A 16,719-nucleotide genomic window follows, 5' to 3' on the forward strand; every position below is an offset into this window, starting at 1 on the left:
TTGAAATGTGGCCTACAACACTTCATATTCATTGGTGATCTCCTATAAACATACTAACCAGATCCGATCCTGCTTAGCTTCCATGATCAGACAGGATCCGATGTCTTTAAGGTAGAGCCAATGTTGTGTAGTGGTTTGAGTGCTGGTCTAGGATGTTGGAGACCAGGATTCAAATCCCTGTTTGGCCTTGAAACCCACTGAGATGCGGCTTTTTTGGCGGCATTTAAATGTAGTTACACAACCTTATGGATTTCTGTTATTCAGGTCAAGTCATTTTCACTTCCATTGCTCTGTGGAAAGACTTGAATTCTGTATTGTTAGTAATAATTTATTTTCCAATTCTTTAGCTGCAGATTGTACTACATAATTATAAATCTGCTAGGAAGATGAGCTAAGAACACCTATACAAAAATGTAGATATCGGTTAATTAGAAATTGAGATTACAGGTTTATGTTCTGGAAGAACTGGGGGGAAGGGGGGTTGCACCACAGAAAAAGAGAGTTAGTTTAAGGCTTTGTGCCCAGGAATCTTTACAACTGGCAATGTGGCAAATAATGAAAAATAAATGTTGTTCAGACTGGCAATTTTATCTCATTAGAAAAGGGCGTTAAAGGAAACAAATAAACATGAAACAATAAGGAAACCTCATATTCACCTTAATAAAGCAGAATGTGTAGATGTTATAGTTACCTGCCATTTGAGTCCACCATGTATGTTGCCTTTCTCTATATGTCTAAGAATGCATCTAGACAGTAGACTTAATCTAGTTTGACATCACTTTAAGTGCCATGCATCAAAACTATAGAATCATAGCATTTGTAGTTTGGTGAAGCTCTCTTTGGCAGAGAAGGTTAAAGACCTTGTAAAACTCCTAGGATTCTGTACCATTGAGACATGGCAATTAAAGTGCTGAAAAATTCATCTAATTCTACAGGTTTCATGCACCCCAGGTTTCAGTTAGAAACCTTATAGTATGATACTTATATAACTAAATACTTGGTGTGTTCATTTGCCTGGGTTCTTGGGTGTTCCTTCCTCATTCATTTCCCTTCTCATTCATTCCTAGTGATTCCTAATTGTAAAATTTTCTTACACTCTTGAAGGACAAAAAGGAATTAATATTCTACATTCCCTATAACAAATGCACTCATCTTCTATTGCTACTGTACAATACTATCACCAGTGTAAATGTTCACTTAATGTGTCCTCAATTCATTATTGCTCTGCATATATTTGCTGAAGAGAGACTCTCTAAAATATGCATGTGCACACGCAAAGTAGATTGGGTTTGCTTTCTGATTAGACTCCATAATGACATACTGCCTTGCTCCAAGAGGATTACCCTGCCTTGCCCTTGGAGCAGAAACAAGTGAGATGCCAGTCAGTGATGGCTCCCTGTGCTTTCTCTTCCAGGACATGCATGTTATCAGCACAGATGAGAATCAGGTATTTGCTGCAGTCCAGGAATGGAACCAGAATGATACGTACAACCTTTACATCTCTGACACCCGAGGGGTCTACTTTACCCTGGCCTTGGAAAATGTCAAGAGCAGCCGAGACCTGGAGGGCAATGTGATGATAGACCTCTATGAGGTATGTGACAATAGTGCACATTTTCACCCCATTCTTATTTATTTATTTGTTTTAGTTTATATCCCATATTTCCCAGAAAATGTAACTCAAGGTACGTGAATATCTCCAGCTTAAGCTAGAATGTCATTGATCTGGACACTGCCTTATGTGGGCAGAATATCTTGCCTTTGCACTAAAGATGAACATACCATGCCAGAGCTTCATTTGCTTCCAGTTATGCCTCTCCATTGTCTTCAATATGCAATTTTACAATGCTAGTTTTGATTTCTAATGACCAAAATAGCTTAGGTTCATGTACTCGTTGTTGAAATATCTAATAGGCATGTGCATAATTTTAGTTTGGCCTCATAAGTAGTTTCAAATTTGTTAAATTTGTACTTCCGAATTGATTTCAGATATGCAGGTGTGACCTGACCTGAGCTAAAAATTTAAGAATCAAAACTTACCCCATACTTTTTTGTTTTAGTTTTGTAAATCTTGGAAGGCTTCCAAAGTCAATTTCATATTCAGCACAAGGAAGCAAAGCTAAGCCAAAAAGGCTACCTTCATGCCTGTCTTGCCTTTCCTCTGTAAATTAATGGCCCCTCACGATTAGAAGAGGCCAGAAAAGGGGGGAGGGGGGAGAAAGCAGTGTTTACTAGGAGAAGCAAAGAACTCTGGGAAATGTAGTTTGGGAAGGCGAGGAGTCCTATGCCAGAGAATTCAAAAGGCCTTGCCCTAAACTACATTTCCCAGAATGCAGTGCTCAGCATCAGAGAGGTTTACTCTCCTTAAATTGCCTACGGTGGGATTTTGTGCAATTTTTAAAGGCCCCATGGAAGAAGAGAAAAATCTAAATGGAAAAATAAATCAATAGAGTACTCTGAATTGTCACATAGTAGACCCCATCGAAATCAGGTCTCTCACATTTACCTGAAAATAAAAAAAGAAACAATAACTGCCGACTATTTGATTGGTTAGTTGGTTTGTTCATGTGTGTTAGATCCTGTCTTCCTCCCAGTATGGTATTCAAGGCAGCTAGAATGGCCTGCATGTTTAACATAATAGTTAGTATAACCCAGTGACAGAGCAAGAGTATTTTCTCACCAGCATGTTCTAATTGCCAAGTGAAGATTTCTGAAAAACAAATCTTCTTCTTGGTTTTAACTTTACAGTTCATGGAACTCTTTCATTATATCATATGTGGGGTCACACTAGTTATTACCCATCTCAGCAACCTCTGGTACAACTGAGCAGCTTCATTTGATGACTCAAAGGAGTCTTCTACCCCTTAGTAAAATGGGTGAGATTTTTCTCTGGACAAAGGTCCAAAGGAAAACTGTTCTGCAGATATTGAGCCAGGTCTTTAAAGACTCACAACCTTGATAAAGTTGTGTAGATTGCTGAAATAGACAATGATGGCAGGGAATAAAAATGTTTATTATTAATAAGCCTTTTCCTGTGGGTCATAAATACCTGAGTGGTGCATACCATGCTAACCAAGCTGTCAAATACTGGGAAATCAGTGGAAATGAAATAGGAAGGATGATGACTAGAGTGCCAATGGTGGAAAACTCGATGGGGCAAGTAAGGACAGCCTGCTTTTTTGGTCCCTGCCCCTCTTGGCTGGTCATCCAGAGAGGAAATGCAATTTGATCTCAAATACAACAAATTATTAATGCATCTCTCAGGGTGGGGAATTTTCCACCCTGTTTAAGAGAACCAGTAGTTAGACCCCTGCTGAAAAAGTCCTCCCTGGATCTTAATCATTACAGACCAGTCTCCAGCCTTCCTTTTTTGGGCAAGGTGATTGAGACGGCAGTTGCTCTCCAACTTCAGGCAGTCTTGGATGACACACACTTCTTTAACATATTTCAAACCGGCTTCAAAGCAGGATATGAAATTGAGACTGCTATGGTCACCCTAGTGGATGATCTCCATCTTAACACTGACAAGAGGTCTGTGTCGCTGTTGGTGCTTCTAGACTCTCAGTGTCTTTTGATACCATCATCCATGGTATCATTTTGGAATGCCTGGGGGTCTGGGAATTGGAGGCACTGTGCTGCAGTGGTTCTGGTCATACCTCTCAGGCAAATTCTAGATGGTGGTACTTGGGGATAGCTGCTCCTCAAAAAGGAGCTGTTATATGGCATTCCACAAGATGCCATTCTATCCCCAATGCTTTTTAATATTTACATGAAACAGCTGGGAGAGATCATCTGGAGGCAAGTGACCAGAGTCAATTCACATGATATTCACAGACTGTACTTTTTCCATCCCTAGTCTAGAATTATAATGAGTGTATGAATTTTAGTTGATGGCTATTCTGTTATTTGATCATTTCTACTCAACATGTTAAGAATGAATTGTGGGAAATATTATATGCAATATTCTTATATGCACTTGAACTAACTTTCCATTAAAAAAAAGATCCGCTATAGCAGGGCAGTTCAGTTTCTGTACTTTTGGGGATAGTTATAACTCTTAATAAAAAGTGGCTGAAATATATTTTTCCACACCAAATACGTAGCCTTAATATCTGGCATAAGGTGAATTTCTGTAATTGAGATCACGCAGTCCCTACAAAATCCAGATGGTAATGAGACACTGAAGCATGAGCTATGTACCTTCTTAACAACTATGTGATACACAGATCAGTATATTTTTTAGTATATATCAGTTTTGTTTGCATCAATGTATAAGTCAGTTCCATCCCATTTCTGTATCTGTCTGTTTTTTAAAAAGAGTAAAACATTTGCATATGTAATATGCATGAAATGCATATTTTGATTTCACCTGCATTTTGTATACATGCTGTCACCATTTTTTTTGTTTATTTGAGCTAAAGATACAATCAAAGTACTGAGTTTAAATTTATGTATCCAGCCAGAAAAAGAAAATCAGGTCAGTTCACTAAAAATGTGGACAGAACGTATCTTCAAGCATCCCTACTTATAGATGGAAAACACGTTTTTCTTCCACTGACGAGCCAAGTTATGGGCAAACATTTGACCAGACTTGGATTAGGACCACCAGGAGCCAGATAAATATGTGTCAGGGGAGAGATAAAGTCTGCTAGTCTGGACTTGGCCATTCCTGCTCTGTAGCAGGATGCTGCGGAGGCAGTGAATTCTACCATAAAGAGGTCTCCCTGTGCTATATAACATGAATTTGAATGACACTGTATGGATTAACTTTGACATTGACTCTTGACTTTGAGCAGCTTTAACTGGCAATTATCTTGATGCAACCACACAGATGCAGAAAGCCCAAATGGCCCATGTTTACAACCAGACAGGATTGTGGGGGAGTGAGCGTTCCATGCCCTGATGAAACTGAGTGGAATTTCTTTTAAAGCAATACATTAATCCCACTAGCACTTTGACAGACTGTTGAAAAGACTGTTGTTTCACATTACCATCAGGTTGAGTAGTGGTTTCACTGCATTATGTAAAGGTGTCCTACATCCCAAGAGGAGGAGGAATCGAAGAAAAGGCTTTTGCATTATTAGGCTGACAGTTCATAGCAGTCGAAATTGAAATTGATGTGATCAGACTGGTCATGTCGTATCTGCTGATTGCCTAGATAGAAAGAATATTGGCTGACATCAAGGCTTGCACAAAACGTCCCCTTCAGTTTGATTGTTCCAGCTATGAGTGAGCCGAAAGCCATCCCATGCAAATCTCCCAACAAGATTGCTATGAATCATGAGAGGCTTAGCTATAAATGAAGATAAGGAACAGATAACACCTGGGTAGCATCCGGGGGATTTATTGATGAATAAGAAAGAGGTTGAAATTAAGTAGTTATGGTGGTGGGTGGAGTAGGAATAAGAGCCAAGCATGTGAGAAAGGTTAGTAGCAATAATATGTATGTGGCTGGGTGCATGTTCAGGGTGTTTTTAAACAAACTTTTTGTGCCTCTAATGAGAAAATATTTTATCCTCCTGATGTTCTTGGATGGCTGTTCCCTGCCTATGCAGACTAGGATTGGGGGATATTGTAGTCTAACATATCTAGATATCTGTATTCCCACAACATTTTTTATTTTAGATATGCAACTGTAGGAGTAAAGTTAAATTCTGTCCCTTATTCATATTTTATTTATCAGTTTTCAAGAATAGTCCCTAACACCTGGCAATTTAGAACACAAAGGTCTTTAAGGATGAAGTGATATTATTAAAATAGGACAACTTTAAAATGGGGTGGGCAGTTGAATGTGTGGAGGGGGGAATTTTCTGTCCCTGGAATGCCTTGCATGCTACACAGTAAAGCTAGTTTTTTTAAACCTGATGATATTTCAATTCAGTTTTGGTGTAGTTTTATTCTTTTTGACAGACGCTCATCTGTGAACAGGATCTCATCATGTATTCTAAGTTTATGTATGAAAAAGAAAGAGAGACAAAGAGAGTGCCTTCAAGTCACGTCTCAGGTTATAGTGACCCCATGAATTTTATAGGATTTCCTTAAATGTAAAGGTAAAGGTTTTTCCCTGACATTAAGTCTAGTCATGTCCAACTCTGGATGTTGGTGCTCATCTCCATTTCTAAGCCAAAGTCCCGGCGTTGACCATAGACACCTCCTAGGTCATGTGGCCACCATGACAGCATGGAGTGCCGTTACCTTCCTGCCAGAGCGGTACCAATTGATCTACTCACATTTGCATATTTTGAACTGCTAAGTTGGCAGAAGCTGAGGCTAACAGGGAGAGCTCATCCCACTCCCTGGATTTGAACCACTGACCTTTTGGTCAGCAAGTTCAGCAGCTCAGCGATATAACCACCTATGCCACCAGGGCCTCCTATAGAGTTTCCTTAGGCAAGGAATATTTAGAGGAGGTTTTGTGAATTCCTAACTCTAGCCCCATCTACACTACTATATAAACTCTAGATTATCTGGTTTTAATTAGATTATATAGCAGTGTAGACCAATATAATCCAGTTCAAAGCAGATACTCTAGATTTTATTTGGCAGTTTAAATGGGGCATCTAAAATACAGCTAACAGCACCTAGTGTTAATTGGTGGCACATTGACCCTGCTTAGTTTCTAAGATCAAAGTTGAACTAGTGCCATTAAGGTGTTTTGTTTTCTAGTTACAGAAGAGAAATTCTTAGAGTCTTGATTTTCTTCAGTTTCTTTAAATACTATCACAATTTTCTTTCTATTGTTGTTTTATGTTGTACTAGCTGTGCCCAGCCACATGTTGCTGTGGCGTATGTAGAGGGTGGATGGCCACCTGTGAAGACTGGTTGGTTTGTGTCATGCATGGTAGAAAGGTTGGACTGGATGTTTCTGAGGGCTCTTTCCAAACCCTAGGATTTGATGATATTACAGAGGCTGGATGGCCATCTGTCAGGAGTGTTTGGATTGTGTCCCCCTGTATTGTTGTAGGAAGTTGAAGTGGATGTTCGTGAGGGGTCTCTCACAACCTTAGGATTTTATGATATTACAGAGGTTGGATGGCCATCTGTCAGGAGTGTTTTGATTGTTTCCTGGTTTATGGTAGAAGGTAGTTGAAGTGGTTGTTCCTGAGGTGTTTCTGACAGTCCTAGGATTTTATGGTATTACAGCGGTTGGATGGCCTTCTGTCAGGACTGTTTGGAGTGTGTCCTGTTTTATGGCAGGAAGAATTAGAGTGGGAAAGAAAGCGGGTGGCTGTTATGGTGGCAGTGGCGCGGCGTTTTGAAATCTCTGTTATTCCGCCTTGCAGGCGAGCCCCGCCGTGGCCGTTAAGGTGTCTTTCCTCCCTCCCCTCCCCCCTCTTGGGTCAATAGGTGTCCGAAATGAAGGAGAGAAAAAAGCGTTTTCACCATCCTCCTTCCCTCCTTCCTGATGCCTACTCAGAAGGGAAATCCACCTCGCTCTTGGCCGTCTCTCCCAAGAGAAGGAGAGAAGAAACCACCGCTTTCTTCGTCCGCCTTCCCGCCTTTTTGGTAGCTCTGCAGGCGGGAAAGGCACCTCACTCTCAGCCGTCTGCCAGAGTTGAAGGAGCGTGGAAATTGCTGATTTGGCCATTCGCCTTCCCTGCCACTTAGGAGTGCTTGGGGAAGTGGCGGGAAGGCGAGCGGTGCTGTGCCAGGGCTAGTGGCCAAGATGGCGGCGGTCGCGGTAGCCGGTGAGCGAGGGAGGTGGAGGAGGGGGGTGGGGCGAGTGATTTTCGTGTGCTGTGCTTGTCCCACGCAAGCGCACATGGTTTTTGTGGGCTTTTAGGTTTGTGTGGGCCACGGATGTTAATGTGAAGTGTGGCTTTGTTGTTTAAACCCTGCCACAAGGGTGTTGGGTTGTGTTGTTTAGTTTTGTGGTTCTGGGTGTTGTAGTTTCTTTGTTTAGATTAAGGCAAAAATGGTCAAAACCTTTATATACACACACACACACACACACACATATAGTGATGTTCACGTTCAACCAGAGTGGCAAATCCAACAAAATTATTTATCCTCTCTCATAGTAGTTGCCAGAACTAAAAACATTAATGTCTGATACTAAATGTTTTGCCATAATGTCAAATACCACCTTATGAACCATATGTAACTGGACAACCATTAGAACATTTTCTGTGATCTACCTCATCTGTGCAAATTACAGAGTTACTGCAAAGTGTCCGATAAAGCTGAACCTTCTTTACATTTGTAGGACTCTATTTATTTCCATGAAACGTTCCCTTGATTTTTTTTTTTATAAAAGATCAAATATCTTGCTGGAAAAATAAAATATATGAAGCATGATACCTATAACTATTTATTTTTAATACTGTTTCTGAAATATAGATGATCAGTTACATTGCCAACTCTGTACTGTTTTAGTCTGTAGTGTCAGTGTGATATAATTTAAGTGAATATGCATACTATAGAGATGTAAACAAATGATCTCTCAAAATTATCTGCATATTTGTGAGAAAGGAAGAATTCTTGGGCCTTTAACAATGAGCCAATATACACAAATTTAACAGAGGAAGCTTTCCTCCTTATTTACTTAAATGCTCAGAAAAGCATATCTTCTACATGTTATACAGTTAACGGTGCAGTTTCATGGTGAGTATAATAAGAAAGACATTTCCAAGTGTTTCTCTTTGTAGAGAGATTGGGCAAAACTGGATGAGAAATATGTCTGTGTGTATACATCCCACTTCTGTGTCCAAAGATGCCTTGTTGGTTTTGTGCATTCAGCGTGAAGATCAGAAAAAGGTTTAGTAAGAGTGTTTAGCTGAATACACTCACAAATCTTCCATGATCTGATATGGCAAATTCCCAGTTGTGAGAGGTCTGTAAAATGTATCTTGCAGAACATATTTGCAAAAGTCTTTCAAGGTCTTCATACTAATACACAAAGATATCTAAGGCAGCTGGGTGTGGGAGAAGGTGCTTCAGAAGTGCCATTTTGCATCCCATTTTGCTTCTGTTGTGTTACAGGTATAGAGAGTGAGGCTGTCAGCTCTGGGCTTTTTCATAAAGGAAGGAATCAGTCCAATAAGTTCTGAAATGCTTAATTTCTTTACTAGATCAGGGGCAGAACAGGGTTGTTGCCTTGTTGCTGTGTAGGGAAAAGGCAAACTTTAAGGGATTAGTTAGGAAAAGTTTTTAACTGTTGTTTTTACTTGTTTAGATAATTATTTTAATGGCTGTAATATTGAGTTCTGTTTTAATATTTAGCCACATTGGTCCTAGTCCTGGGAGAAAAGCAGAAAACTAATAATAATAATAACAATTTTATAATATTATTATTGGCACAACGACGTTGTATGACACAGCAAACAAGATAGATATGCTGGATTTCGTTTCACAAAATCACAAGTCGAACACTTCCCAAGTGTCTAGGACTGTGTGATGTATTTTCGGATGATGCGTGCAGATCCTGCCTTTTGCAGTTGGCAGATTGTAATTTTGTCAATGTCTATTGTTTCCAAATGCCGGCTGAGATCTTTTGGCACGGCACCCAGTGTGCCCATCACCACCGGGACCACCTGCACTGGTTTCTGCCAGAGTCTTTGAAGTTCAATCTTGAGGTCCTGATAGCGGCTGAGTTTTTCCTGTTGTTTTTCATCAATGCGACTGTCACCTGGGATGGCAACATCAATGATCCAAACCTTGTTCTTTTCTACAACTGTGATGTCTGGTGTGTTGCGTTCTAGAACTTTGTCAGTCTGGATTCGGAAGTCCCACAGTATCTTTGCGTGTTCATTTTCCACAACCTTTGCAGGTTTGTGATCCAACCAGTTCTTTACTGCAGGGAGGTGGTACTTGAGGCATAAGTTCCAATGAATCATTTGGGCCACAGAGTTGTGCCTCTGTTTGTAGTCTGTCTGTGCAATTTTCTTACAGCAGCTGAGGATATGATCAATGGTTTTGTCAGTTTCCTTGCACAGTCTGCATTTTGGGTCATCAGCTGATTTTTCGATCTTGGCCTTGATTGCATTTGTTCTGATGGCTTGCTCCTGGGCTGCAAGGATCAGGCCTTCTGTCTCCTTCTTCAGGGTATTATTTGCCAACTGCAAAAGGCCACCCTACTGGGATCTGCACGCATCATCCTAAAATAAATCACATAGTTCTAGACACTTGGGAAGTGTTCGACTTGTGATTTTTTAATACGAAATCCAGCATATCTATTTTGTTTGCTGTGTCATAATATAATAATAATAATAATAATAATAATAATAATAATAATAATAAATCACATAGTCCTAAACACTCTGTTCGACTTGTGATTTTTGTGATACGAAATCCAGAATTATATATCTTGTTCCTGTGTCATACTGTGTCTTTGTATCAATAATAACAATAATACTGTAATAATAATAATAATAATACTCATATTCTAACCCAGGGGTCCCCAAACTACGGCCCGCGGGCCACATCCGGCCCGTCGGAGCCATTTATCCGGCCCGCGCGTGCACGCTTCTCTCCTCCCTTGCCCCGCACGCACCTTTTCCACCGCCACCGCCGAGGAAGGCGCACATGGGGTGAGAAAAAGGCGTGCGCCTTTCTTCCCTCGCCCCGTGGGCAGCTTTCCCACTACCGCCACCAAGGAAGGTGGTGCGAAAGGTGCGCGCCAGGCGAGGGAGGAGAGAAAGGCGCAGGCCTTTTCCTCGCCCCACACGCAGCTTTTCCACTGCTGCCACCGAGGAAGGTGCGCATGGTGCGAGGAAAAGGCCTGCGCATTTCCTCCCTCGCCCGGCATGCACCCTTCCCGCTGCCTTCCTCGGTAGTGGCGGCGGGAAAGCTGCCTGTGGGGCGAGGGAGGAAAGGCACAGGCCTTTTCCTTGTCCCATGTGCATCTTCCTTGGTGGCGGTGGCAGCGGGAAAGGTGCGTGTGGGGCGAGGAAAAGGCCTGTGCCTTTCTCTCCCTCGCCTCAAAGGCAGCTTTCCCGCTGCCTTCCTCGATGGTGGCGGTGGGAAACCTGCCCACAGGGTGAGGGAGGAAAGGCACAGGCCTTTTCCTCGCCCCACACGCAGCTTTTCCACTGCTGCCACCGAAGAAAGTGCGCATGGTGCGAGGAAAAGGCCTGGGCCTTTCTCTCCTCCCTCGCCCCGCAGACAGCTTTCCCGCTGCCTTCCTCAGTGGTGGGAGTAGGAAAACTGCCCACAGGGCGAGGGAGGAAATGCGCAGGCCTTTTCCTTGCACCATGCGCACCTTCCTTGCACCATGTGAACCCTGCACGCACCTTTCTCACCGCCGCCGCTGCCACCAAGGAAGATGCACATGGGGCGAGGAAAAGGCCTGTGCCTTTCCTCCCTCGCCCCACAGGCAGCTTTCCCGCCAGTGCCACCGAGGAAGGCAGCAGGAAAGGTGCGTACCAGCCGAGGGAGGAGAGAAAGGCGCAGGCCTTTTCCTCGCTACGCACACACCTTTCTCGCTGTTGCGGAGGACACAGGCAGGGAATCCGCATGTGCCTCTCTCCCTCCTCAGTCATTCCAGTGTGAATGACTGAAAGAATACTCTGCAGCCCTGTTGTGGAATCTTTTTTCTTGAAAGCTAGCAATCTCTTCCAACCGTGATTATTACAATGTTGTTGTTTGTTGTTGTTGTTAATGTTGTTGTTGTTGGTCAGGGGTGCTTTATGTTTTGGTGCACAAAGGCAGAAGGGGGTTGGGCAAGATAGCCGAAGGAGTCTCTTCCAACCATGTTTATTATGGTGATATTATTATTATTATTATTATTATTATTATTATTATTATTATTATTATTATTATTATTGGATGGCTATCTGTCAGAGGTGCTTTGATTATAGTGTGCACAAAAGCAGAAGGGGGTTGGAGTAGATGGCCCAAGGGGTTTTTTCAACCCTCTTTATTATTTTTATGATGATAATGATTATTATTATTATTAACATTGAGGCTGTATTTGTTCCCTTTTTGTTTGTTTTTTACTTCAAAATAAGATATGTGCAGTGTGCATAGGAATTTGTTCATATGTATTTTTTTAAAAACTATAATCCGGCCCTCCAATGGCCTGAGGGACTGTGAACTGGCCCCCTGTTTTAAAAGTTTGGGGACCCCTGTTCTAACCCATGGAGCTCTGAGGAGCTATCCCAGTCCCTATTCATCTCAGAAATAATTTAAAGATCATGTTGAGTTTGAAAAAAAAAAAGTCTGATTGGCAGGGAAATTGTTTTTTGCTTTTTTGCTGAAACAAGATGGTGGTTTCACACCTTACTATAAATGAGAACAACTAATCCTGGAAGTTCCCATGAACAGTTGAATGAAAATTATATGAGGATGGGTGGAGGGTGGATTGGAGAGTCCTGAGGCCTTCTAGGCAAACATGCATGGTTATGTGATTCCCACCCCTGGACTAGAAGTTCCTGAGTATATTGTCTTTCACCTTTTCTGTACTCTGTGTACATGCAATTACTTTTTTAATATATCCCCAGACATCAGAAAGATGCCATAGGTAATACATTTGTAAATGCACAAGTGTATTTATCTCACAAGACATACAAATCAATAAAAAACTTATTACCATCCAATTAGCATTTGCTGCCCCCTCTACCATTGTCCAGGATAAGGCACCAAAATGGTTGGCCATGGACATGCTCCAAGTCCAAATTATAGTAACTCATGGATCCGACCAAAGTTATACATCACACAGGAACCCTTGCAAACATTGCAAATTTTATATGTCTACATAGCTTGCCAGATGTGTTAAGAATGGAACTGTCCTCATTTTCAGCTTCTGATCATGTTCTTTCTTGAATTGATAGTTAACAGTGTATGCTAAAAAATCAAGTAACTTCTCCTACCACTCAAATATATTGCGGCTGGATGCCAATTAAACCATAATAGCTAAGAAGAAAGAGGCTTCCTGGGTAACATTATGTATCAGTTCTTGCATGACCCTGCCAAGAAAACTGTGCGGGATGCAGGAACCAGATGCACTCCTCTGCAAGACAAAAAAAAAAATCCCTCCCTCCTCTTCCCTCATTCACTACAAACCAGCAATTGGCACAATGACAGAGTGTGTCTCATGCTGTGGTAGATATTATGTTATTGATTTTTACCAGATGAGAAAGCCAAGCTTGTTTGACAAAGCAAAGCTGTTTATTCACGTTGCTTCTTGCATCCAGTTCAGTCTTCTTTGGAGCTGAACCAATTGTCCCTTTTAAAACTCATAATTTTTGTATCTCTTCTTAAGGTCTTGAACTTGTTTATGCTTTTCTTTCATTTATTTGGATTTTAGGAATAGGAGCACTGATGGTGATATGACAAGGGCCTTCTTGGGGAGCACCACCCTCATTATGAAACTCTTCATGGGGAAGCACTGTCGTTTTTATACTTCTTTAAAAAATGGTGGAAATAAGGTTATAATTTTTAGTGTTGCCTTTCATTATTATTGATTCCTTCTTTTGTTGTCACATTTTCTTTTCTTTAAAAAAAAACAACATATTTTTTATCCAAACATACAGGAAAAAAGGAAATGTACAAACTTGGGAAACACAGAAAGTCAAAAAAAAAAAAAAAGACATTAAGAGTACCAAAAAGAGCAAAGTAAAAATCTACCACCATAAAAAAACCCAAAAACCAAAACAAGCTTCCCTTATATATATAAAACTAATCTACAGCACTTAACACGCTTTCATCTAAAATATGTGACCTAAACACAATCTAAACAGATATCTACTAAAACTATGAGCCTCACACTCATTGCCTGTTGATTTTAACTACCTATTTCTTATTCCTTTTAAGTTTCACTTTATTTCTGTCCTCCTACTTTTAATATCCCATTTCTAAATTTTAAAACCCCAATAATTAAATATTGTCTCCATCTTAGCTATAAAAACAGTAATAAAAGGATTCCAGTCTTCTTGAATTTGGTCAAGGATTTCTCCTTGATCAACATTGTCAAATAATCTAAGTTTATTCACATATCTTGCTCAGACGTTTTTCTTGCATCAGGATGTCTGGTTCTTTCTGTCTCTAGGCATAAATGATTCTTGCTACTGTGTTCATATATAATAGTGATCTTCCATATTTCTTTTAAAATTAATGTTCACATTTCAAAATATTTTTTTTGTTTTTATTTGCTCTCTTCTTCAAAAATATCCTTTTCTTTGTGAACAAGTACTGATTTAAAAATATTCTAAACAAATAAATTATATCTTTCTTATGAAAAAGGACTGTTTTAAAGGCAATTCCCTAGAAATTATACTGCATTAGGATTTTCCCTCATGACTTTCTCTGCTGAAACCCTCTTCTACAATCTCTGAACTTTGGATCCACTGTGGTGTTTCATATTAATCTGTACCAGCTCAAGGGAAATAAGAAAGACTTTGATGCATATTTCACCACAAACTCTGCTGTAACTATACACTGCACCATGTCCCAAAGTTGGGTTTGACAGGTAGGAATACACACACAATCAGTGTCAAATGTATCTGTTTTTCAGTCATGTCAATTTTTCCTAGGTAGCAGGCATAAAGGGAATGTTCTTGGCTAACAAGAAGATTGACAACCAAGTGAAAACTTTCATTACCTACAATAAAGGGAGAGATTGGCATTTGCTGCAGGCCCCAGATACAGATCTGAGAGGAAACCCAATTCATTGCCTCCTGGTAAGTGGTTTTTATGGAAACAGTGGCAAGGACCTTTTTTCACTGGTACTGTGACTATTAAAAATAAATGCATCTTTCACTAGACTTTTATTTACTTGATTTCATTAGAGAAGCTCATGCAGGAATGTAATGGGAATGAATTTTTCCATCTGTTTTGTTGTACTAGTGAACTTTTCTCTGATGCATTTTTGGAAACATTTGCTGGATATTGTGTCATTATAAATCAGAACACTAGGTGAGGTTAGTGAGCTATTCATGGAAGCAAAAGAAAGATAAATGGGCTAGTAGAAATTTTGGGGTTATTTTGTCATTGGATGAAAAGAACATTACCAGATTGAATTTTTCAAAGTATGCAAATTTACTAAGTTTCCTCAGAGAGAATTTGTAGGATGTGTGCTGAAAATGGAAATGAATAATTAGAAGTTCATGAAAGTTTATTTGAAATTATATATCTATTTTTTCCTCCACACATACTAACTCACTCACTTGTGTACACACCAATATAGTGTCTGGCATGCACAACTTTTATCACATACCTTGACTTTTAAGATATTTGAGGGAGGGCGTTATCTCCATCCTGCCCTCATCACAGGTATAAGTGGTGAAAACACAAGGAGAGAATTCTTGCTGGTTTTTCCTAAGTTCTGGAATGATCTCCTACAGGAGTCTCTATGGCCACCATCTGCTTTTTATTTTGGCAAACCTTTGGCTTTTTACCTACCTACTATTAATGAAATATGTTGTACTTTTAGGAATTACTATGTTTAAATTTGTTGTAAACTCTTTTAATTTAGGGCTTTTTAACATATGATTCTTAACTGAACTTTTTCACTTTTGTATGAAATAGGCTTAACCTCTATTTTAATTGGTGGTAAGTTGCCTTGTATCTCATACTAAAAAGAAGGCAAAGATACAAATGCATTAAATTAGATAATGCATGCATTTCCTTGACAAACCTATTTGCAAATGGACACTAACACAGCTCTTCCTTAGGATGTCAATCTAAGACAATTTTCTCCAAACTCACACAGATGCTTTTGCTTTAAGCTGATTGCAACTACTGGTGATCTGAGCAAACACCCTATGGTTGCTTTTGTGCAGGAGACTGAAGAAAGGATATAAATAGTAGAGTACTCAAAATGCTTTTGATAATGAATGTAGACAGCAACAGAAACAATACCATGACACTCTTCCTTCATGAATAAGATTAATTCTGATGTTTCAGCCTAGCAAAACCTCTCTCCCACTGAGATTTCTCTCACTCATTGCCTAACATGACAGCACCAGAAAGGAACATCGCAAACAAGCCTCTGGGAAAGAGCTGTTTGCTGGAGGCAACACAATAGTGGGTCCATTAGCAGTGTGCACAGCGGATTGTGCTCACTTCCGCTGTGCACACTCCAAAGCTGCATTTTCCACTGTGACGGAGTAACAACTGGATGCCGCAGGTATGTTGTGAATTCAACATGTGCATCTTGTGGACTCAATGCTGCAGTTGAGTGGTGAATCCATATTAGTTTGGCCATGTACACAAAGCCTTAGACTAGATCTACATTACAGATTCTGGCAATGAATCCTGTCCAATGCAGTTAATCTGCATTCTGAAACTTCATTATATGACAGTGTAGATCCAGCCTAAGTCTTGTTTATTTTGCTTACTACACACAGACTAATTAAAAAACTATACTGGAGTAGATAATAGTCTCTTACATTAAAATCTCTTGTACTCTCTTTTCTACATAGCAAGGGGAAAAATAAGTGAAAATAATGAGAAAATTGTGTTTTCCCGCTTCTGTTCCCCTCTTCCTCCAACATATATGCATGTATGCACTCATCAGAATTTATGATAAATTTAAAACCTGTGCAGATTAAAGTTCTTAGAATTTGTAAGATAATTCCTGTAGCCTTCAACAAAATGGAAGACGGGTGTAACAGATCAACTCAACTAGGTTGTACAGTAGCAGTTCAAGAATATTACCTGCATAGTTCTATATTTTGATTTATTGAGTGCTGGAGACTAAAATGTAAAATAAATTTTCGGCCATATAAACAGAATATATTAAAATTTAAAGATAAGAAATATGAGAGATAATATATATAT

The 16,719-nt window shown here is 40.0% G+C and overlaps 1 protein-coding gene across 4 annotated transcripts in view; it reads left to right on the forward strand.

The window, feature by feature from the left end:
- sorcs1 (sortilin related VPS10 domain containing receptor 1) overlaps positions 1-16,719 on the forward strand; it is a 597,151-nt gene that overhangs the window by 496,697 nt on the left and 83,735 nt on the right. For all 4 annotated transcript variants that reach the window (XM_062976277.1, XM_062976275.1, XM_062976278.1 and 1 more), the window contains exons 9-10: positions 1,415-1,594; positions 14,472-14,618. In XM_062976277.1, the coding sequence (XP_062832347.1) occupies positions 1,415-1,594; positions 14,472-14,618 (327 nt within the window). The remainder of the gene's footprint in view (positions 1-1,414; positions 1,595-14,471; positions 14,619-16,719) is intronic.

This window comes from Anolis carolinensis, chromosome 3 (genome assembly GCF_035594765.1).
Source record: "Anolis carolinensis isolate JA03-04 chromosome 3, rAnoCar3.1.pri, whole genome shotgun sequence".
Classification (NCBI taxonomy): domain Eukaryota; kingdom Metazoa; phylum Chordata; class Lepidosauria; order Squamata; family Dactyloidae; genus Anolis; species Anolis carolinensis.